The sequence below is a fragment of the Narcine bancroftii genome, chromosome 7, assembly GCF_036971445.1.
Source record: "Narcine bancroftii isolate sNarBan1 chromosome 7, sNarBan1.hap1, whole genome shotgun sequence".
Classification (NCBI taxonomy): domain Eukaryota; kingdom Metazoa; phylum Chordata; class Chondrichthyes; order Torpediniformes; family Narcinidae; genus Narcine; species Narcine bancroftii.
Genome location: NC_091475.1, coordinates 178,636,226 through 178,659,343, shown reverse-complemented (window position 1 = coordinate 178,659,343; position 23,118 = coordinate 178,636,226). Strand labels below are relative to the sequence as shown.

Genomic DNA, 23,118 nt, shown 5'->3' with positions numbered 1-23,118 from the left:
CAGCTGGTAGAGTGAAATCAGAAAACATGTCCTACTCCCCAATCCCATCCAAAAATGTATCGTGAATTGGGGTGAAAAGGCTACTTCAGTCCAGTACTTTTATTCCAGATGTTCAAACCACTTCCAATACACATGTAATGCACAATCAGCAGGTTTATCATATTTATTCGACTTATAACATCATATTGTCATAAACTCTGAATGCTTTTTTTTAATTGGTCGCAAAAGCGCCTCTACCCCAGAATGGCCCGATTTCAAGTATCCAAAAAGTCCTATTATAGATGAAATATGCTAACCCTTGCGACTCCAGTCTTTTATCAACCCCAATTTCACATCAGTATCCACCAAGGATCATTCCATGACAACCTGTTTTTCTTCTAATTAACATGTTATGCCTTAAGATTTAACCATCTACAAATGACACAACTTGCTCTCGTCAAATCCAATCTGAATAGATTTTTTACTATCTCTACTGTCCGTTCATATAGACCATCATTTAAACGCCTTGCAATCTTTACAAGTGAGCCAGCTGGTAAAAAATTGATAATCTAGCTATCGATCCCTGACTCATTCATTTCCAAAAGAAACACTTCATTAATTAAGGTATCACAGTAATATGAAAAATACGACAATTACGACGTTGATCTCTCAGAAAATGGGCATCCCTCGACCTAACAAAAACGTAGTCACGACCAAAACATCCTTTCCTGGCGAGATCCGCCCAGAATAGCTGGACTGTTGAGCACCTTTTCCGGGTCAACTTGACAAGCGCAAACCGCCGTTTCCTTTCTCGGAGTATTTTTAAAAGAGTTTTTATTTACATCTTGCGACAGCATCGCCTCCGGGCCCCGGCTGGTTTTAATAAACGATTGAAATATATCCACAACACACTCACTGGCGAGAAGCTGCCCAGTCTCCACCAAGCTGCCGAGTTCGGTTTTTTTGGGCCCTCCGTGTGGGAATCCTCCGCCCGCTGTTGTTATCCCGCCACCACTCACGCCCCCTCCACAGCCGCTAACGGAGGCGACCCCTCCTCCTCCTCCTCCTCCTCCTCCTCCGCCGCCGCCGCCGCCTCCAACTCCCGGCGTGGCCGCGGCCACCCCGACTCCCAGTCCCGGGTGGTTGTTATTGACGACAAGAGCGAGGGTCGCGGAAGCGGCGCCATTGTTTGGATCCTCGTGCAGGAACTGACATTCATCGCCGTAGAAACAGGTCTTGTCCTTGGCATAGTAACGGCAGTACTTCACCTTGCAGCCCACGCCCTGCAGCCCGCCGCCGCCGCCGCTGTTCATGGCAGGCGGCGACGGGAAAAGACTGGAGAAAGCCACCTCAGCGGCCGAGAAGGCGGTGATCGGCAGCGGGGCGCACCGCCGCAGTTCCAGGCCCGCGTCCCACCGCCCTGCTTCTCCCGCTATTCAAATTCGGTGCCGTGGCGGGGAAGAACAACATTGGAAGGAGATCTGGTGGAGGCGAGGCGGCGGAGAAATGCGCATTGACAGGGGAGGGATAGGCCCGGTGCCGCCCCGCGCGATCCCGGCCGAGGTGACGGGCTCGGGAAGTGGACTCAGGGTCGCCGTCAGTGAGGAGTGCTTTCGGCCGATGCTGGGGGCCAGTCCGACCGCGGCTGGAAGTTTTCCTCCCTGCTTTTTTTTTTCACCCGCCGGATGAGAGCGGCCTCCTCCGAAGACCCGGCGGGCGCCTCGCTGCGCATGCGCAACCCTTGCGCATTCTGGGCAGGCAGAGAATCCAAACAGATCGGAGGCGCGTCGTGGAGCGAGAGGAAGTGGCGGCTTGGCGCTGCACCCGCGTCAGGCCGGGCCGGGGCCGGGCCTCTTTGCGACCTGCTCTGAGCGGTTTGTGCAATTCACCAGGGAGAAGAAGGTGTCACGGTTCTCGCCGAGTTGTGAGCCCCAACGAAGAATGTAACGGGAATATGTTTCAACAAAAGCAGAAAATGATGCAAAAACTCTGCTCATGGAAGGAGGAAGAAATAGCGCGGTGACTGAACTAGGGGGAAAATCGATTGCCCCGTGTGCTGCCTTGTTTGATAAGTTTTTTTCCAGCATTTTGGGTTTTCAACCAGTTCGTTATCTTCATTGATGAATGAAATAGGCACTTCTACAACGTAGTGGATGAAAAATTTTAAAAAATATCCATTGAAGTTTAATACATTAAAGCTTTGTTATTGAAAAACTTCCAGTTAATCAGGGGTTAATCTTTAAGGATTATGTGAATTTTGTGCACAAAGCATCTGGGCCACTTATTCTCTTGCTGATGACAAATACTTTTGTATCTAGGTGTGCATTAGTTTTATCCGCAAAATAAACTACCCAGACCATCATTATACCAAAAAAAAATTGATGGACTGATTCACTGGGACTTTAATGAGCACAGAATGATTGCTGGAGAGGACTTCCACCAGAAATTTGTGACTCGTGGAGACCAGGAGATGAATGTTGGAAATGACAAACCTAATGTGATAAATACAAGGATGGGAGTCCAAATTGAAGATTATCCGAATGGAATGAAACACAAAGTCTGTAGATGCTGTAATTGCAGTTTTTTAAAAAACACACTGGTTCTTCTTCCAAGAAGGTGTTGAACTCATCAGGTAATGAAGCATGCAGGATGAACTTGGTAGGTCTGGCAGTGTCTGCAGGAGATAAAGATATTTAACCAATGTTTCAGGCTTAACCCCTTCATCAATTATCTGAATGGAGCTGGAGTTATCCAGTGGGTAGAAGTAGTCATTGAGGAGCATGGAAACTCCCCCTACAGTCCAATTTGTCCATGCTTGAACATTGTCCCATTGGCCCATGTTCTTCTAAACCTTTCCCATCCATAGACCCATCTAAATGTTCTTTAAATATTTGTAATTGCCTTTGGTTCCCACTTCATCTGGCATGCCTTCTAGTTTTTGATTCCCCAATCCTAAAAAAAGTGATTTACTTCATCTATGTCCCTTGTGACAGAAGAAAGTACCAGCCTCTTCTCATTTGAGCTGTAATATCCTTGTGAATCCTTTCTGTGCACTTTCCAATAGCTAAATGGATCAAAGCTGCACACAATACTCCAAATGTAATCTTACAAATGTGTTGTACAGTTGTAACCTGACATCCCACCCTCTGTATTCCATACCCTGACTGATGAATACAAGTGTGCCAAATAGGTATTATTAGCAATAGTGCAGATTTGTGATCTGGAACAGATTTTTACAGTGAAGTACCAAATATTGTGATCAGGATTAGATGTAATTCTTATGAAATTGTACAGAATTTCTACCAAAGATTGCAACTTCGGTTATCACAATTTTTAGAAGAAATTACTGGATGTGGCACAGTAGATTTCACTGTCATCACTGCTCATCAGTTTTCCACCTTATGTGTTCCTCTTGAGGCATAACATGTTAATTAAAAGAAAAACAGGTTGTCATGAAATGATCCTTGGTGGATACTGATGTTAACACTTGGTTGGATCATGGTAGAATTCTCCTATCGTCTTAATTACTCCACAACAGATACTGGCTCTCCACTCAGCTCTGGATCACCAAGACTACAGTAATGCCCTGAACTACCTAATCTTATTTTCCCCCTTTTCCCCCCCCCCTTTTAAATATATATTTTATTAACTTATCCCGTTACAGTACCTCACAATACACAGGACAAGAAAAAAAACTACAGAGGGTTGTGAACTCAGCCAGTGCCATCATGGCTATCAGTCTCCACTCCACTGAGGACTTTTACCAGAGGCAGTATCTTAAGAAAGCAGCTTCTATCATCAAAGACCCTAACCACCCAGGCCAAGTCCTCTTCCCACTGCTACCTTTGGAAGGTACAGGAGTCTAAAAACAAACACCCAGTGGCACAAGAATAGCTTGCACTCTGCTATCAGATTTCTGAATGAACAATGAACCACAGACATTGCCTTACTTTGTCTTATTTTTTGCATTAATTTATTTATTTTTAAATGTAATTTTACAGCAATATTTGCACTGAAAAGCTGCCACAAAAATTCATGACATGTTCAGGACAATAAATTCTGATCCTGAAAAATTTTGATTCAGATGGGTGTTGGAGTGATCAAGCATCTGAATAACACTGTTAGGAAGAAATTAAGCTTAATTTAATTGCATACATGCCATTTTTGACTTTCAAAATGATATTATTATTATTACATGGTGGTACAAAAAAAATCCTTGAAGTAACTATAACCTGGAATTTTGATCGAGGTGGCACAGATTTGGTAGACGATTCATTGAAATATTTTGTAGAAAAAGCACCTTGAGGCTGGGGCAGGTTTAGTGATTTGGGATTGAATGCTGCTTTTATGGAGGGAAGGATGATAGTGGCATATTTGAAGAACCTCAATCTGGGGTGGGGGGGGGGAAAGAGAAAAGGAACCTTTATAGTATCAGTTCACTGACAATTCATGAAGAAATGTGAAGAATATTAAAGGAGGAGGAAGGCATGATGGACAGAAAAGGAAAGCAAGATAAGAATGTTACTCAATAGGGCAGATGGGTGCCATACAGGAAGTTTGGCTCAAGAAAAAGGAAGGAAACAGCAGAGAGAGAGAGAGAGATTGGAAGTTAAGAATGTGTAGACTGAGACAACCCATAGCTGCAAAAATGTGGCAAATTGTAGAGGGGAGTATCCAGTGGCTAGACTCTTTAAATTATGAAGTTCCAATTGGAAATAGTTTGGTTAAGAGATACTCCTAAAGTGCATGCAAAATGTAGAGCTTTAAGAAGGGAGATGTTGATAGGGAAATAAACATAATTGAAAATAGATAGTCTTATCAAGTTGTGATGCTTCGTGAATAGCAAGTTGAAAGAGGTATGACAAATTTGAATAGAGCTTAGTGGAAAGTATTCCATATTTAACTCCTTTTACTGCATCATTTTCCTATGTATATTGACTGCCAGACCAGTGAAATAACCATTGTGCTATCATAGGCTACATTGCATCTTTCTTCACCATTTTTCTTTCACACCATTCGATTCATTTCTTTGTGAAACTGGAATGTATTATTCCTTTTTTAAAAAATAACAGGTATGACAGAGTTGTAAGAACTCAATGCTGGAGAAACTCAGCAGGTCAAACAGTGTTCTTTATTTTGGTTTACCTGGTTCAAGCCCATCCGTAAATTGGAGGAGTAAGATCTAATTTTCCGTCTTAGCATTCTCCAGCCAGATGGCATTAATGTCAAATTCTCTGGTTTCTGCTAGCCCACTCTCTCTTCTCCATCCCTCTGTCTTCTTTCCTCCAGCTCTTCACCCTCTGCATGCACAGAGTAATCCCCCTTCCCTTGTTTACATGTGTGCCCTCCCTCCTTGCCTGTGGGACTGTGCTCCTCCCCTGCCCCTCCACCTTTTTTTTCCAGATGCATACCCATATTTTGTACATGATGAAGAGATCAATCCCGAAATTTTGGTTATATATCTTTATCTTTGCTAATTAAAGTACACTGTTTGGCCTGCTGAATGTTTACTTCAACCATGGTGTCGTTAGTGTTTTACTACAGATTATAGTGTATCAGAATTAAAATGGTGTATAACATCTCACATTTTTGATCACATCAAAAAGACGAGCACAATGCTATTACAGCACCAACAACCGGGTTTGAATCTCGAGCTGTCTATAAGGAATTTGTTCGTGCTCTCCATGTCTACATGGGTGTCCTCCAGGTCTTCCAGTTGTCACCCTTCAAAAACATACAGGCATTGGAGGTTATTTGGTGTATTTTGGGCACAGGCTCGTGGGCTGGAAGACCCTGCTACCGTACTGTATATCTATCCACATACCACCTTAAGCAATCCCTTAGTAATCACCTATGACATAGGGAATACTTAAAGTGGTATGTGAGTGGAAAGATAAAAGATGAGAACCACTGGTTTGGATCATAGTCATCTGTGCCAAGTGTCTACGAAAGATTAGTGGGACGGAAGATGTATCAGAGGAAAAAAAGGAAGGGGAGAAGACAATGAAAGGGCTCTGGGGTCATGGATAATACAGTTAATTTTGTAAGTTTCAACGTGAATGGGATAAATGGAATGATAAAGAAAAATGTTTTGGCATACTTAAAAAAATGCAGGCAGACATAGTGTTTTTGCAGGAGACCCACCTTACAAAGCAAGATCATACAAAGTTAAAGAGGGGGTGGGTGGGCCAGGTGGCAATGTCCTCATTCAATTCCAGAGCTAGGGGACTGATTATCCTGATAGGGAAGAATGTTCCAGTGGTGGTCTGAGGTGTGGTCCCTGACCCATCTGGGAGATTTGTGATGATGCATTGTCAAATATACTTTGAATATGCCCTGAATTTTGATGGTGAACAATTTATACAAGATATATTCTTGAAGGTTTTCAATTTTTGTCTGGATCTGGTCATGGTCAAGTCAGCAAAGAAAGTAACAAGAGCTAGGGCAGCTAAGTCCACCCTGGCCTTTATGAAAGCTGAATTTAATGGATGTCTGAAGGCAGAGTCTGAGCAAAAGGAATTATTCCTTTTACTCGAGACAACATGATTCCTATACCAGAATTGATTTTTTTTTTAACGTCACCCCAGTTGAAGAGTAGGATAGTGGAGAATGAGTACATGACTTTATTTCTATTGGACCATTTACTCTTGACTCTATCTATCATAATGCCAGGTAAACAGGCTGCAGCATATAGATGGCACCGGAATTTTGTAGCTTTGTTATAGCTCAGATAGAATTGTTCTATGAGATGAACTCCCCTCTACTGATGATAATTTCCTTATGTGGAACACATTGAAGACTTATTTAAGGGGCCAGAGATTTGAATATATCAAAGGTATCAAAAAGGGGCACATGAAGGAGATCAATAATTTGGAACAGGACATATCCCAATTGGAAAAAGACTATTAAAGAGCGAGTTCAGAAGAAAAATACAGGAATTTAATGAATAAAAAGCTAAATACAATACACTGCAAACATATAAGACTGAGAAGTTGATCTTAAGATCTAAACAACAGTATTACAAGCTGGGGGAGAGGGCCTATGAAGTCTTGTCCTGGCAGGTAAGGGTGGAAGATTATGGTAATATTACCACGGACCATTCTAAAGTAAATGATACATTCAGGAAATTCTATTCTAGGCTTTATACCTATGAATCTACTAATGCTAACAGTTTAATGATGGGTTTCTTGGATGGCTTAAATATTTCCATGCTTTGAATAATCATTTGAGTTTGGAAGAGCTTATCTCACAAGATGAAATAGATTTTGCTATTTCTTCATTAAAGCCAGGTAAAACTCCAGGACCTGATGGGTATCCTGTAGAGTTTTTCAAATCTTTTTCTAAATTGATCGTATCCCAGTTAAATTCTGTATTAACTGGTTCATTTAAGCAGGGCAATCTTTCATTATTTTTTAATGAAGCTTGTATATCTCTCATGGCAAAAAAAGGAAAAGATTTAGGTGAGTGCTCCTCCTACAGGACAATTTCTTTATTAAATGTTGATATGAAAATCTTAGCTAAAGTTTTGGCTTGTAGGTTGGAGAACATTTTATCATTAATTATTTCTGAAGATCAGACTGGTTTTATTAAAAATTGTTATTCTTAATTTAATGTACATCATTTATTGGCTGTTTTGTATTTACCTCCCATTGCAGTTCTGGAATTTGTTCTCTCGTTAGATGCAGAAAATGTTTTCAACCGGGTGGAGTGGGATATCCACGATCTTGGAAAAATTTAATTTTGGACCATGTTTTATTTCATGGATTAGATGGCAATATTCATGTCCTATTGCCTCAATTCTTACTAACTTACTACAGTCAAAACCTTTCAATGTCCCACAGGGTTGATTTGGCCTTAGAGCCTCTAGCAATTGCATTTTGCAAGTGCAGAGATATTTCAGGGATCAGTAGGAAGGTAATTAAACACAAAGCTTTCCTTTATGCAGATGACCTTTTGCTTTTTATATTGTTATGAGTCCAGATGACCCCAAAACCCAGCAGCAGTAGAAATCCATCAAGTCAATGGTTGCTTAAACAAAAGTTGCTTTTAATTTTCTTTTAAGTATAAAAACAGGATCAAACTTTAACTTATTACTATTAACTTAAATTAACCTAACTTAACCCCCTTCTAATTCTAAGCACACGTATGTTCAGGAAAGTTCTTTGTTTCACTATTCAATCATTCACTTCTCCAAGTTCACCGGTATCAGGCAAATCTTATACTGTATACAGAATTTAACATTTATGAATTTTCACTAGCTCTGGTGCTTAAAGTTAAATGGTTACCCCTCAAGAAGGTTCTTGTTGGTTTCAGAGAGAGATTTGTTGCTCGTTGGACACACACAAACAGATTTCCTGCAACCAGTCACTTCAGTGTCTTGCCGAAGAAACTTGCTCCATCGTGGGTTTTCCAAATGAAAATCTCTTCTTCTAGGTCACCACAGAGTTCCTCTTGTTTCCCTTATTTCAGGAGAAACACTCTAGCCATCCATTCTTGTAAGGACTACAAGGGTTTTGAACAGACTAAACTCAGAACTCTCAACCCATCTTCAAAATGAGGTTTTCAACAAGCCTGCCAGCTTGCCATGTTGCAGCCTCACTGCTACTACAGAACCAACTTCTCTCTCTCTCTCTCTCTCTCTCTAAGAGAAGAATCCTAATTGTTTTCTTTCTCTCTCTGCTTGTAAAAACCAGAACCTCTCCTAAGGCTCCAAACCCATCCTTGAAAGATCTTTATCAGCACTTGACCCCAGACTTCTCCATTTGCACCTGCTTTTGCCTTCAGCAAAGCACTTGCATTTTAAATGAGATGTGAAGCATAAATAACTTTATGAAGTGAACTGCACTGAACCGCCACAATCTATCTCTTTTAAAGACATATTGATATATAATATAACCCATACCAATATCAATCCCTGATCTTTACTTTTTCAATTTAGTCAGTTTTCAGGATATAAGCTAAATCTCCATAAAAGTGAACTTTTCTCTTTAAATGCTCCTATACTAACTTATTCTAATTTTCCTTTTAAGGTTGTGAAAGATCAATTTACTTATCCTGTCATTACAATTATGAAGAATCATATGCATCTTTTTAGTGAAAATTTCTCTACTTAAACACGTCTTTAACGAAATGGTCTCCTTTATCACTTTGATTTGTCGTATTCTATTGAAATGAACATTCTACCTAAAAATTTTTTATATCTTCCCGTCTATACCAATTTTTATTCTCTAAATCGTTTTTTGACTCACTCAATTCGCTTAATATCATCTTACATTTGCCAAGGAAAGTGACCCCGTTTAAGTAAGGTTCATCTTCAGAAGTCTAAAAGGAATGGTGGTTTGATGCTTCCCACTGGTAGTCTTCAAATTACAACCTATATCCACCCGTACATACGACCGAATTTTTTAAAAATATTGTATATATGCTGAGATTCTTCATTAAAGATTTGTTGAAATTTTTTAAAATTGCTTTAATACCTAGTTAAGACATACTCTATGACCAATCTGAGTTATGGTCAATCCTTCAGTCCCAATTACGGTTGTAAATTGAGGACTACCTATAATTTCAGATTTTATTATTGGGCGGTCAATATATGTTCTTGTTACAATTTCATAATCGAGTTGATCATCCTGCTTGAGTAGAAATGGAATTAAATTCCACCAAAAATGTTTCTATCTCTGCACTTTTAGGGTCCTCTCTTTCCTTTGCTTCTGACAATCTGGTTGCTAAATACAGTTTGAGAATATGGGTGCATTATAGAAGGTATTTTGGATTTCAGGGCCTTTCTCTTGCAAGCCCCATTTTATTCAATCACCTTTTACATCCTTCATTGCAGGATTCTGCTTTTAATGTTTGGTATAGATTTGGTATTAAATGTTTTAAAGACCTTTTTATTGATAACAGTTTTGCATCTTTTGAACAATTGGTTGGAAAATTCAATTTACCAAATGCTCATTTTTTTTCAGGTATTTACAAATCAAACATTTTATTCAATCTCAGATCCCCAATTTTCCTTGAGCTCCTGAGGTGGATATTCTTGATACATTTTCAGATTACAACCTTCTGATAAAGGTTTCATATCTATAATTTATGACAAGTTGACTGGTCCAAATTAAGAATGCCTGGGAGCTTAATTTTGCTGTCCAATGAGGTTTGGGACTCTTTTCAAACTAATGAACACTACATTTCTTTGTGCTTGCCACTGTGTGCTGCAATTCAAATTTCTACATAGGGCCCACGTGTCTAAAGTCAAATTATCTCATTTTTACTCAGATATAAATCCTCGTTGTGATAAATGCAAAATAGGTGATGCTTATTTAATTCATATGTTCTGGACATGCCCCAGTTTGGAATTTTTCAAACATTTGATTAAGTGGAAAGATAATACCCACCTATTCATGCACACGGCAAAGGGCTGTAATGTCCTATTTAAATTTGGGGGAAAAAAATAGATACACAATTAATAACTCAAAACATTAGATTTCAAATGCTATAGGCCCCATTCATGGACTATTTACCAGAATCTCTAGATTTAGTGTTAATACAGAACTTTGGAAATGTACTATCCCACTTCAGAGTGAGCTACTTTGTTTCATCAATATTAATTTTCAACCTTGTTTAGGGCAAGGGGGTTTTGAAAAATTTAAGTTTATTATGTCTGTGCTTTGGGAATTCATATGTATGATTATTTTTGTAGTGCTTTTATTTACCTTTTTTCTGTAGCACGTTCCATAATTGTACTGTACAAATGTATTATTAGTGAAAATCAATAAAAATATTTTAAAAAGAAAAGAATATAAGTAGAGTTTTTATGATCAAGTTCTATGGCCAGTGGCACAAAGGTGCAGCAGATAATCCAGATCACAACATGTCAGAACAAGAAATTCAATTCCATTTACTTCTGGGGATCTAGATTCAATTCTGGTCACCAGTGCTTTCTGTGTTCTCCCTCTGACCATATGGGTTCACCCAGTTGCGACTGTTTTCTCCCACATCCCAAAGGCTGATTGGCAGGCTAATTGGCTACTATGAAGTACTCATAGATGGATGGTTTGAAGATTATTGAGTTGTTGGGCATATGAGAGAGAATAAATGTCAGGAAAATAAATGAAAGAATGGGATTGATAGGATTTCTCTGGAAGTTGATGCAGACTCGGTGAGCCAAACTACATTTTCTGAAATAATAAAAAAGGTCATTCAGAAGAACAGACAGGAAGGTAGGGGAGCTGGGATAGCACCTTAATTGACAATGAGATCAAGGCATTAGAGAAAGATCATGTAAAATCTAAAGATCCATCAGAATTTATTGTGAACAAGTCACAAAATTTGTCATTTTGCGGCAGCATCACAGCACAAACGTTCGTATACAAAAAAAATTACACGAAAAGTCAAAGTAAGGTAGTGTCTTTGGTTCATTGATCATTCAGGAATCTGATGGCAGTAGAGAAGAAGCTGTCTTTGTACCGCTGAGTGCTTATCATTAGGCTCCTGTACCTTTTTCCCCAATGGCAGAGGGCATTAACTTGTGATGCATTCCACCAAGACCAAAAAACATATCTACAATACCTTCAGATCCACAAATTTGCTCAGCACTACCTCTTTAGTGATATATCGAGGTCCACACCTCCCATCACATCAATAACATCTTTCTTTGGCAAGTTTGACATGTCTTCCACCATAAGGAGTGAAACAAAATAGTAATTCAAGGCCTCTTCCAAGGTACCTATTTTCACTTTAGTCACTTATTTATCTTTATAAGGTGGTAGGAGTCCTTGAAAGATAGATGCTGCTTTCTTAAGACACTGCCTCTTGTAGATGTCCTTGATGGGAGTCAAAACTGGTGCCTGTGATGTCACAGGCTGAGTTAACAAAGCTCTGGAGTTTTTTCTTGTCCTGAGCATTGGAACCTCTATACCAGACAGTACTGCAAACAGCCAGAATGCTCTCCACTGTACACCTGTAGAAGTTTTCGAGAGAGATTAGGAATAGTAAAAGAGAAACTCACTGGTGGGAGTTGACTATAGGCACTAAATAATAACATTACAATAGCACAGGCAATAAACCAAAAATGGAATGGCAGTTGTCGTGGGGGAATTTAATTTGCACATAGATTGGGTGAATCAAGTTGGTCAAGGCTGTCTTGAGAAGGTTCATAGAATGCATCTATGATAGCTTTCTTATACAGCATGTTACCAAATTTACAAGTGTACATGCTATCTTCAATCTGGTCCTGTACAAGGATATAGATAAAATTAATGATCTTGGAAAGATTATTCCTGTGGCAGGCGGAGGAAGGAGTTGGCTAGTGTAGACTGGGAACACAGACTGGATGGTGGGAGATTTGAGGAACAATGCAAGACTTCCATAGATTTTTTCACTGTACTCAACAAAAGCACATTCTAGTTAAAAAGCAAGGACAGTAAGGGTAGATAGAACCAACCTTGGATAGCTAAAGAAATAAAATAAGGTATCAAATTAAAAACTTATGTATACAGAATTGTCAATAGTATTGCAAAACTGGAAGATTGGGAAAACTTTAAAAAAACAACAAAGAATTGCTAAACAGTAAAAACAGAAAAGATAGATAATGAAAGTACACCAGTACAAAATATAAACACAAATAGTAAATTTTAATTATATAAAGATAAATAAGTGACTAAAGTGAAAATAGGTACCTTGGAAGAGGCCTTGAATTACTATTTTGTTTCACTCCTTATGGTGGAAGACATGTTTAACTTGCCAAAGAAAGATGTTATTGATGTGATGGGAGGTGTGGACCTCGATATATCACTAAAGAGGTAGTGCTGAGCAAATTTGTGGATCTGAAGGTATTGTCGATATGTTTTTTGGTCTTGGTGGAATGCATCACAAGTTAATGAAAGAAATGGCAGAAGGTATTGTGGAGATGTTTGTGAAAATCTTGAAGCTATCATTAAAGAAGAAATAGTGAGACATCTGGATAGAAATTGTTCCATCAGGCAGAGGCATGGATAAGAAAGTAGTGTATCTGTAGAGTTTTCTACCCAAGGAGGCGGTAGAGGCTGCCTTAGTTATTTTTGAATAGCAAGGGAATTTTGGATTTTGGGGAAAAGGTAGGTAGGTTGAGCAAATTCCATGCAGATCAGCAGTGATATTGTTAAATGGTGGTGCAGTCTCGATGCACCAGATGGCCTGCTCCTGTTCCTATTTCTTATGACCCTGAAGCAAAAGATAACATTAGTCATCAACAATAAAGATATATTTTAAAAAGGGATAACTTTATTTTCCCAATATTAGGGTACCATTGATAGAACAAACAAGAACTTTGTAATTTATCTTTAATTTAGGTTTCTAGCTTTTAATTGTCAGGAATTATATCAGCACATTTGTAAAAAACAGGATTAAACTAATGGATTTATGCACCATTTCTTGGTAGCCAATGTCTCAAATCTTTCATCTGGTTGTTGATAAATGTGTGTTTTTGATGCTCATTTTTGTAAGTTGTATACGATTTTGTTTGGTCTAATTTCTTTGATTTTGTGAAATGGAAAATATTTATTAACCTTCAAGTTATTTTCAATACCGGTATGTGCTTGAAAGGGTAATAAACTGACAGAATTTTTTTCTTCTTGCTTATGAGTAAAGTGTAAAGATAAATGTTAGCAGTTTATTGCTGACACATATTTAATATTGTTAATACTTCCATTTGGAAACTCAATTTACAGATTACTAACTTTAAATAGTTCAAAATTGAAATTTAAAAGGTTCTATCAGAACCTCTGTCCATCACTGCATTTTAAAGCAAGTTCCATTGAAATTTTCTGATGTAACAGCTGAAACAGTTAAATTACTTTAGTGGATTCAGAACTCTAACCTGAATCCCATTCTCCAGCTTTAACTCTGCTATTGTTGCAGCAGCAAAATGGTTTAGTTTAAAACTGAAATGATGTTCACTGACAGAAGTTGCCTAATTTTTAAAATACTTGGAGCTTATTTTTGTTGTAGGTTTATTTGCATCATTGTTTTGTTACTTCTTTGATCACCCAGGAAGCCTTGATGAAAATACACTATAGCTGTTTGAAAATGTAACATTGGATGTTTATACTTTTTACAATAAACTAATCAAGCTTTCATGTTTTACTCCTCTGTGCATTAAATATCCTTTCGTCAATAAAGCTCGCATCTTTCTTTATCTGCTCTAGCTATGCTTTATTTATTTCTCTCTCTAAAGTTTCGTGCTGTGATTTAACTGTTTGCTGGATTATTGAAGTACTCAGCCGCATGCCATCTTCGGTAATATGTAGTGGGAGTAAATGTCCACAGACCTGATTAAGAGCTTCTGCTGGAAACATCGACCATTCTTTTTCTCCCACTGATGTTGTTTGACCCACTGAGTTCCTCCAATGCATTGTTGAAACATTATTAGTATTATTATACTTGATATTTGCTGTAAAGAGAACATAATACATTACAGTACAGGCCCTCTTGCCCTAGATGTTGTGTCTACTTATTATATTCCTACTAAAAAAAAATTATCTAAACAGTTCTTACCTCTTAACCCTCTTTTTCTTTCATCCACGTGCCTAAGGGTTTCTTAAATGCCCCTAAATGAATGAATTATATTTTTTTAAAAAACATTTTTCAATTAATTTTAAATTGGTTCAATAGATTTGCATTTAAACATGAATTTATAAAGGATGATTGATGCGTTCCATGAAATTAACTAGATTGCTAGACTTATTTAGCATTAAAATAGTCTTTTTCATCGATATGTACTCTGGATGGATATGTTGCCATGCGAGATTGCAAACTAAAATGTGACATTTGTGTGACAGAATATAGATATGTTTTTGGGAGATAAATTGGGGCAGGGTTTTAGTGTAGGTCACATATAAACACCTTAAAACAGATTTTATTTAAAATACAGGAGCTCTGCTCATGCTAGACATGTTGGGGCCAATAGTCTTTGCAAAAGCTTTAGAGAGTGCCCAAGAGACTTCACTAATGGATTGTTGTTTATAAAAAGGCAACAGATGAAAGAACTTGTCGGAGCGGCAGATTGTCTGGGGGGGAACTTGCTGTTCCAATAGGATCATGTGGTTTTGCAAGCAGAGAGAGTCAAAGAAGCTTTCTGTGTGTGTGTGTGTGTGTGTGTGTGTGTGTGTGAGAGAGAGAGAGAGAGATCAGTTCTACAGTGTTACAGTCAACAGCAGAAACTGGGACTGGACCAGGACAAGCTGATAAGCTTGTGGAAAACCCCATTTGGAAGACAGGTTGTGAGTGCTTAGTTCAGCCTGGTCAAAGCAAGAAGACTGGCTGTCTAATGTTTCACTTGGAATAAGAGAAACAAAAAGGTCTGTGGTGAAAGAGGTTATCATCTGGAGAACCCTGAGGGGGCAAGTTTCTTCAGCAAGACACTGAAATATCTGATTTTAAAAAGGAATCAGTTGTGGATGTCAGCATACAACAAATCTCTCTTTCTGAAAACCGACAAGAACCTTCCTGAGTGTAACCATTTATCTTTCAAGCACCAAAGCCCAGTAAACTTTATCAATGTTAAATTCTGTGCACAGTATAAGAATTGCCTGTAACCAGCGAACTTGGAGGAATGAGAAGTGGGATTGGACTGTGAATCAAATAACTTTTCTGAACTTACACACACACACATTACATACACATGCACTGAGATGGTGGTGAAGTTAAATTAGTTAAGTCAATAGTGATAAGAAAGTGTGATTCTGTTTAAAGATAATTAAAAACAACTTTTGTTTAAGTAACCATCTGTCTTGGTGAATATCCACTGCTGCTGGGTTTTGGGGTCCTCAGGGCTCGTAACATTTGAATCTTAGTTTTTTAGGACTGCAAATTAATTAATAAATCGCTAGTTCCGGTTCGGTGACGTATGACCAGGTTGAAGCTGTCTTGTACAATAAATGCACGCATTCGTGAAGTAGATGGGACGCAGTCATCATTTTTTTAATGTCTTGATCAGTTTTATGAAGTACCGCAGCAGAAGCACAATGTTGGAATTAATATCTGAGATGCCGCTAAAGTTATGTGTTCTTCATATTCTGAGTATGTATACATTTATCTGTATTTAATTGTAATTTGAAAACTCCTTTGAAACGCTTTGAGCTGGCGAATACACTTGCTTTGCACGTTTTAAAAGCGTTAATAGCAGTTGTTTATCAGCTGTCTGGTTGACGAGGTCGATGCCGTTGGAGCATTGATTCAAACTCCAATCCAAACAATAATAGGAAAGTTTAGTTTGATTCATTTTGTGTGTGTTGTTGCTTTATGTAAATGAGCCCTTCGCCCACCAAACCCACGTGTGCGTGCAAAGCGTTAATCTTGAGTCAATCTCAGGGGCATTTAGGTTAGAAAAGAACGTTTTCGTTGCAGTTCTGCCACTACGACCGTTAAAAGCAAGTCTGGTCGTTTTTATCCAAGCAAGTAGAGCCTTGCGTGTTTAAAGCTAATATTCAGTTTCCTAAACACAAACAATTCCAATAAAAAAGATTCAATGATATTTGATCAACTTCCAAGAATCCTCGTGCGTTGGGAAATTATTTCTAATAGTCCCTTGGAAATAGTTCAGAAAATAAAACCACAAAAACTGTGATCAGCCGGAAAGTACTCAGTGCAAGTTCAATATCGAGTAAAGACATATTCGAATTTGTTTCATTCGCCCACCATTGTATTTTATAACTATTTTGTAAAGATGAACGAATACAACCAAAAGTTTGATAATATTTTCATCTTGTACTATTGCAACTGTGGATTTTCAGTTAAGTGGGAATTTTACTTCCATGTCTACGACTTGGGACTTTACGGGCGCGAAATGTCTAATCTTATTCGGGCGACAGAATTAATTTAATTGGTAGGTTATGTGGGGTCCTGCAGACATCAGTTCTCTTCCATTTCGCTTCTATTTTCACTTCTCTTTAAATTCAATGTGCTGCATTTCATTTCACGTAAACGTATTTGCGGAATAAATCTTGTGTTGATGTGGAACTGAAAAGTATTCGTGTATCGAAGCTGCCCCGATGTCCAACATTTCAGTTGACCTCGGACTTATAGCTTTGATCAATAAGGTGAGGAGCACGTCGGAAGATGTCGATTTGCTCACTCGCTGTCGAAGTTACATTTCAAGGGTGAGGACCAGCGAACAGGAAAGAGTCGGTGAGTGTTTTCTAATTTATCTGAGTTGTATACTCTTGGGTGTTTTCTTGCGATCAGACATGTGGGAGAGAAGCGGAAAGACATAAATACACTCGAAAGTACAAATGATATTTTCCCCTCGTCCTTAAACTGTCCCTTGTCGGTGCTGTGATCCGGAAAACAGTAAAAACAACGATATAAATATACGCAAGCTTTTGCCAACTCTTCGCAGATTTAACTCTTGATTATATTTTCGATGTTATTGCAAGGATCTGCCTTCGTGAAACCACAGTCATAATTTAAATTCAAATAACGCAATCGATCATTGCCCTTTTAAACATCCTGCTCCTTACCCCACTGGCAACAAAAACAAAACCAAAGATATCCCTTTGGACCGAAATAGAGAGTGGCAACATAGTGCTAGAGGCTATCGCCCTACAATTTTTGACTGACTGAATATAAAATATTCGGACATAGTCCTTTCTGAACACCACGGCGTATCATAATCCCACGACCACGGCCTCCCCAGCCAAAGACTAGGTTTTTAAAAAATGTACTCGTACGGCACGGTAACTTTCGGGCCACGGCTCCGTGCTGTTTAATTTACACCCAATTACCGACAAACCTGGTACCTTTTGAACGGGAGGAAACCGGGGAAAACCCACGCAGACACTTGCGATTCAAACCCCGGTCCGGTCCCGATCGCTGGCGCTGTAAAGGGTGTTGCGCTAACCGCTGTGCTTGTAAAGGCATAAAAACAGGAGTTTGGGATCTTTGACAAATGAAAAACAAGAAACCAGCGGTATTTTGAGTCAACTTTGCCCTGAAACATCACCGTCTTTGGTCGAAACTCGCTTCACCCAGTGCTGGTTATCGCTGTCGGTCACTACCTGCAGTCGAAGTGCTTGGGCTGAAGACTGGCTGCTATCGTTCTCTAATATTTTCCCCTCTACCGATTGCCCTCTTATCATTTGCTCTTTTTTCCTCTCCGTTGCTTTCTTTTCATTCCTGGTCGTGGCGCCTCTTTTCCAGACGCATCTGAGGACTGTGTCGGCAATGATAACTGTCTGACATCCTTTAGACTCCTGCTACTATGAGAGTTCTGAGCTAAATCCCCAAATACCTTTGTACTTGGGGGCACATTTAAATAAAGATTAATACCCAATTTACCCCCTCCATAAATCTTCGTCCGCGAAGCCAAGCCAAAGAATACCCAATATCGGGCAAATGTTCGAAACAGAACTCCAGTTAATTTCTCCTCGGTAGAGAACAAAGAGAAGGTGGAGGGGCTCAACCGGTCAGGACGCTATCCATGGATAGAAAGTCAACTTTTCAGGTCATGACCCTTTATTGAAACATTTACTGGCCATTTTTATCCATAGATGCTGCCCGACTTGCTCAGTTTGGGGTGCTGGGGATAGTGAGGAAGGCTTTCTAAACTGCAGTGGGATCTGGACCAGAGGGGAAAAATAATGGGCTGGAAAATGGCAGATAGAATTTAATGCGGGTTAGTGTGAGGTGTGGCACTTTAGGAGGACAAACCAGGGTAGAACTTGGTAAAAGGGGACTGGGAACACCTATACCTTTTTCCCTGAAAGCAGTTTTACAGGTAGATAGGGTTCTGAAGAAAGCCCTTGGCACATTGGGGATGGTAAATCAAAGTGTTCAGTACAGGAGATGGGATACTATGTTGAAGTTGTATAAGACATTGATGAGGTGAGATTTGGGGCATTGTGTGCAGTTTTGGACACCAACTAAAGGAATGATATCAAAATAATTGAAAAAGTGCAAAACAAATTAACAATTTGCCAGAACTTGAAGAGCTGAGTTAAAGGGAAAGGTCTAATAGGTTTGGACTTTATTCCTGGAGTAGCAGAGAATTAGGGTAGATATGATAGAGATATACAAATTTATGAGGAATGTAGATGGGATAAATGCAAACAGGCTTTTTCCATTGTGGTTGGGGGTGAAACAAAGACTAGATTTCAGATTTATTGTCAAAATACATACATGATATCACATTCAGCCCTGAGATTCCTTTTTCCTGTGGACGAGTCAGTTACCAAAAAATAAACTGTACACAGTATAAAACATGTAAACAAACAAAGAACTGTAAACCAACTGCGACATAGAGAGAACAAAAAGAAAATCAATAAAGTGCACAAGTAAGAGTCCTGAAATGAGTCTCTGATTGAGTTTGTCATTGAGAAATCTGGTGGAGGGGCAGCAGCTGTTCCTGAACCTGGTGGTGCGAGTCTTGTGGCACCTATAACCTCTTTCCTGATGGCAGCAGCAAGAACAGAGCATGTTCTGGTGGTGTGGATCCTTGATGATTGCTGCTGCTCTCTGATGGCAGCATTCTCTGTAGATGTGCTCAGCAGTGGGGAGGGTTATGCCTGTGAAATCTTAGGCTCCGTCCACTACCTTTGGAAGGCTTTACACTCAGGAGTATTGGTGTTTCCATACCAGACCGTGATGCAGCTGGTCACCACACCTCTGTCGAAACTTGCCAGGGTTTCTGATATCAGACCAAATCTCCACAGACTCCTAAGGAAGTAGAGGCGCTGACATACTTTCTTCAGGATGCTATTGGTGTTTGGGTCCAGGAAAGATCCTCTGCGATAGTGACCCCCAAGAACTTTAATGTGCTCACCCTCTCCACCTCTGAACCTCCAATGATCACTGGATCGTAGACCTCTGGTTTTCCTTTCCTGAAGTCAACAATTGACTCCTTTGTTTTGATGATATTGAGTGTAAGGTTGTTGCACCATTCAGCCAAGTTTTCAATCTCCATCCTGTATGCTGATTCATCACCTTTATACAAACCACTACCATGGTATCGTCGGCAAATTTGTTACTGTTGTATGAGCTACACATTCAAAGGAGTAAAGTCTTTAGAGCAGGGGGCTAAGAATATAGCCCTGCGGTGCTCCAGTTCTGATGGAGATTTTGTAGGAGATGTTCTTACCAATCCTCACTGATTGTGGTCTGGAGGTGAGGAAATCCATGATACAATTGCACAATAGGGTGTTTAAGTCCCAAGTCTTGGAGTTTGCTGATCAGTTTTGAGGGGAAGTTGTTAAATGCCGAAGTGTAGTCAATAAAGGTAATCCTGTTGTATGCATCTTTGCTGTCCAGGTGTTCCAGAGCTTTGTGTAGAGCCAGTGAGATGGTATCCATCATAGACCTGTTACTATGATTGGCAAACTGGAATGTATCCATGTCACCACTCAGACAGGAGCTGATTCATCACCAGTCTTTCAGAGTAGACTATGTAAGGTTAAGGGTGAAAGGAACTTCTTCATTTAGAGGGTTCTTCACACCAGGTGATGGACTACTAAAAACTGGCTCAAGACAGGTTAATGCCATACCAGGTATTTGAAAGGGGATTCAAAAGGGTGCCAAGGTTCGGATCTGAGCTCAGGCTGCTGATGGTTTGGACTGGATTCTGTGTGGTTTTGGGGTTGCGGCAGCACTGGAGGCGAATCCACAGATACTTGGGAACTCAGAGGGGACTCTTTTTTGCTTCTCTTTCTCTGACTGTAAGAGGTGCTTCAGGCAATTTCTGCAGATGGGGTATCTGTCTGCCTTGTGACAGATGAAAATAAATTCCATGTAATATTGCCTTGTTTTTATTACATGAAAATAAAGCAATCTTTAATCTGGTGACACTGCAGAATGAGCTCCCACCAAAGATGGTGAATGTGAGTTTTGATTTTAACATTTAAAAGAAGATTGGATAGATACATGCATGAGGAAGAGGGGGTATGGAGGGCTATGATTCAGGTGTAGGTCAATTGGGCAGGGTGGAGTAAATAGTTTGGCAAAGTAAATAGTTTGGCATGGGCAGGCAGACTTTCTAGATTACCGGTCTGTCAACTTTACTCACAGGAAAAAGAAATGTAAACAAACTGACTGTACTACTATTCCTGAACCTAAAGGTGTGAGTCCTGTAGCACCAGTGCCTCCTTCCTGATGGCAGCAGCAAGAACAGAGCATGTCCTGGGTGGTGTGGATCCTTGATAATTGCTGCTGCTCTTCAACGACAACATACTGTGTAGATGTTCTCAATGGTGGGGAGAGTTTTGACTTTGATGTTTTGGGTGGTGTCTACTACCTTTTGCAGGGGTTTCTGGTAAGAGGTATTAGTGCCCCCATACCAGGCCATGATGCAGCCAGTCAGCACACTTTGCACTACACATCAGTAGAAGTTTCCCAAGGTTTCCTATGATATTCTGATCCTCCTCAAACTCCTGAGGAAATAGAGTTGCTGACATGCTTTCTTAACAATGGCATCATTATGAGATGGTGATTGCCAAAAATTTAAAGTTGCTCACCCTCTTCACCTCTAATTTCCCCCAATGATCACTGGATTGTACACTGCTGGTTTCCCCTTCCTAAAATCTACAATCAGTTCCTTGGTTTTGGTGACATTGAGTGCAAAGTTGTTGTTAGTGCACCATTCAGCCAAGTGTTCAATTACCCTCCCGTTTGCTGACTCATCTTTCCCCCCCCCCCACCCCATTATAACGTACACTACAGTAGTATCAACAGCAAATTTATATATAGTGAAGTCGTACCAAGCCACATAGTCATAGATGTAAAGCAAGTAGAACAAGGGGCTAAATACATAACCCTGTGGTGTTCCAGTGCTGTTTGAGATTGTGGAGATGTTCTTACCAATCTACATTGACCAGACAGACCATGTCTCCCTCAGTGATAATTACAAACATTACCATAATTTCCACAAGACTAAGGTAATGGTGACGTGAATAAAAGAAACAGAGGTAGACCATTAGTCTACATCGTGTCTGCTCCACCATTAGATAATATCACAGTAGATCCATCATTTAAGCAGCACTTTTTTTTTACACTAACCCCATATCTAATGATTCCCTTAATATCTGCAACCCCACAATTGCAGAATTTTAAAATAAAACCCCACTGATTCCTTTAACAGGCCATTTAAAGCCATGGTGGTTGGACTGGGTGGTTGAACCCTGTGGAGGAACACTATGTCTCCGCTCCCTGCTCTCCGCAAGTCTACACCAGCTTATGCCAAAGCAAGGCAGACTGCAATAAAATGAGGTAGGAATTGGCTAGCATAGTTTAGGAACACAGACAATATGGCGGGATACTTTAGGAACAGTGAAAGACTTTCAGAGATTTTTCACAGTACTCCACAAAAGTATATTCCAGTTAAAATCAAGGACACAAATGGAAAAGAAGAATCAGGATTGCATGCGATGTCATGTGTGCATCATTAAAATACATTTTAACTTGGAAAATAAGAATGGGGAGAGCCAGTCTTGGATAACTATAGAAATAAAGAAGGCATCAAACTACCGAACGTAAAAAGTGGCCAGAGTAGTGGGAAACGAAAACTGGGAAAACTTTAAAAAGCAGCAAAGAGCCACTAATTAACACATTTATGGGCACACAACATTTAGATAATTTACACTTCCCCTTCTACACCTCCTCCCCAACCCTCTATATTTTCCTCCCTTCTGTTCTGTCTCCTTCAGTTCACCTCATTGAGCTACAGGCCCCAAAAACGGCTGAGATCTCACTCATTTACACCGGTCCTCGGTGTAAAAGCATGCAAACACACAACCAGACATAACACACATACAGACAAGCAATACACATGCAGAACAAATATGCATATATAAAAATAAATAGTATTGTCCTGAAGAGTTAGTGTGAGCAGTCATTCTGCAGTCTCACTGCCCATGGGAAGAAGCTGTTTTTTAGCCTGGTGGTACTGGCTCTGATACCCTTGTATCTCTTTCCTGATGGGAAATGTGGAGTGGTAGGGGTCCTCAACAATTCTGTGCACTGTCATCAGATAATGATCCCAATAGATCACATCGATGGGCCAGGAGTTGGTGGGGGGGAGGTGCGGTAGGGAGACTCCAGTGAACCTCTCTGCGGCTCTTGTGGTCCTGCAAATCTATGCTGTGTTCTACTTACTGGCCATCTTCTGGTAGGTCATAAACT

At 39.8% G+C, this 23,118-nt stretch overlaps 2 protein-coding genes across 4 annotated transcripts in view; one reads left to right on the top strand and one right to left on the bottom strand.

Annotated features, from left to right (window-relative positions):
* pan3 (poly(A) specific ribonuclease subunit PAN3) overlaps positions 1-1,737 on the bottom strand; it is a 186,892-nt gene extending 185,155 nt beyond the window's left edge. Inside the window, exon 1 of the mRNA XM_069891523.1 lies at positions 896-1,737. Coding sequence (XP_069747624.1) covers positions 896-1,292 — 397 coding nt within the window. The 5' untranslated portion in view covers positions 1,293-1,737. The remainder of the gene's footprint in view (positions 1-895) is intronic.
* flt3 (fms related receptor tyrosine kinase 3) overlaps positions 1,089-23,118 on the top strand; it is a 127,091-nt gene continuing 105,061 nt past the window's right edge. The window contains exon 1 of one of the 3 annotated variants that reach the window (XM_069891522.1): positions 1,089-2,611. Coding sequence is in view for 2 of the 3 variants with exons in the window: in XM_069891520.1 (XP_069747621.1) it covers positions 17,004-17,139 (136 nt within the window). In the remaining variant the exon portion in view is untranslated. Of the gene's footprint in view, positions 2,612-15,884; positions 16,033-16,988; positions 17,140-23,118 lie in introns of those variants that run through there. The other 2 variants (XM_069891521.1, XM_069891520.1) reach the window with 2 other exon arrangements.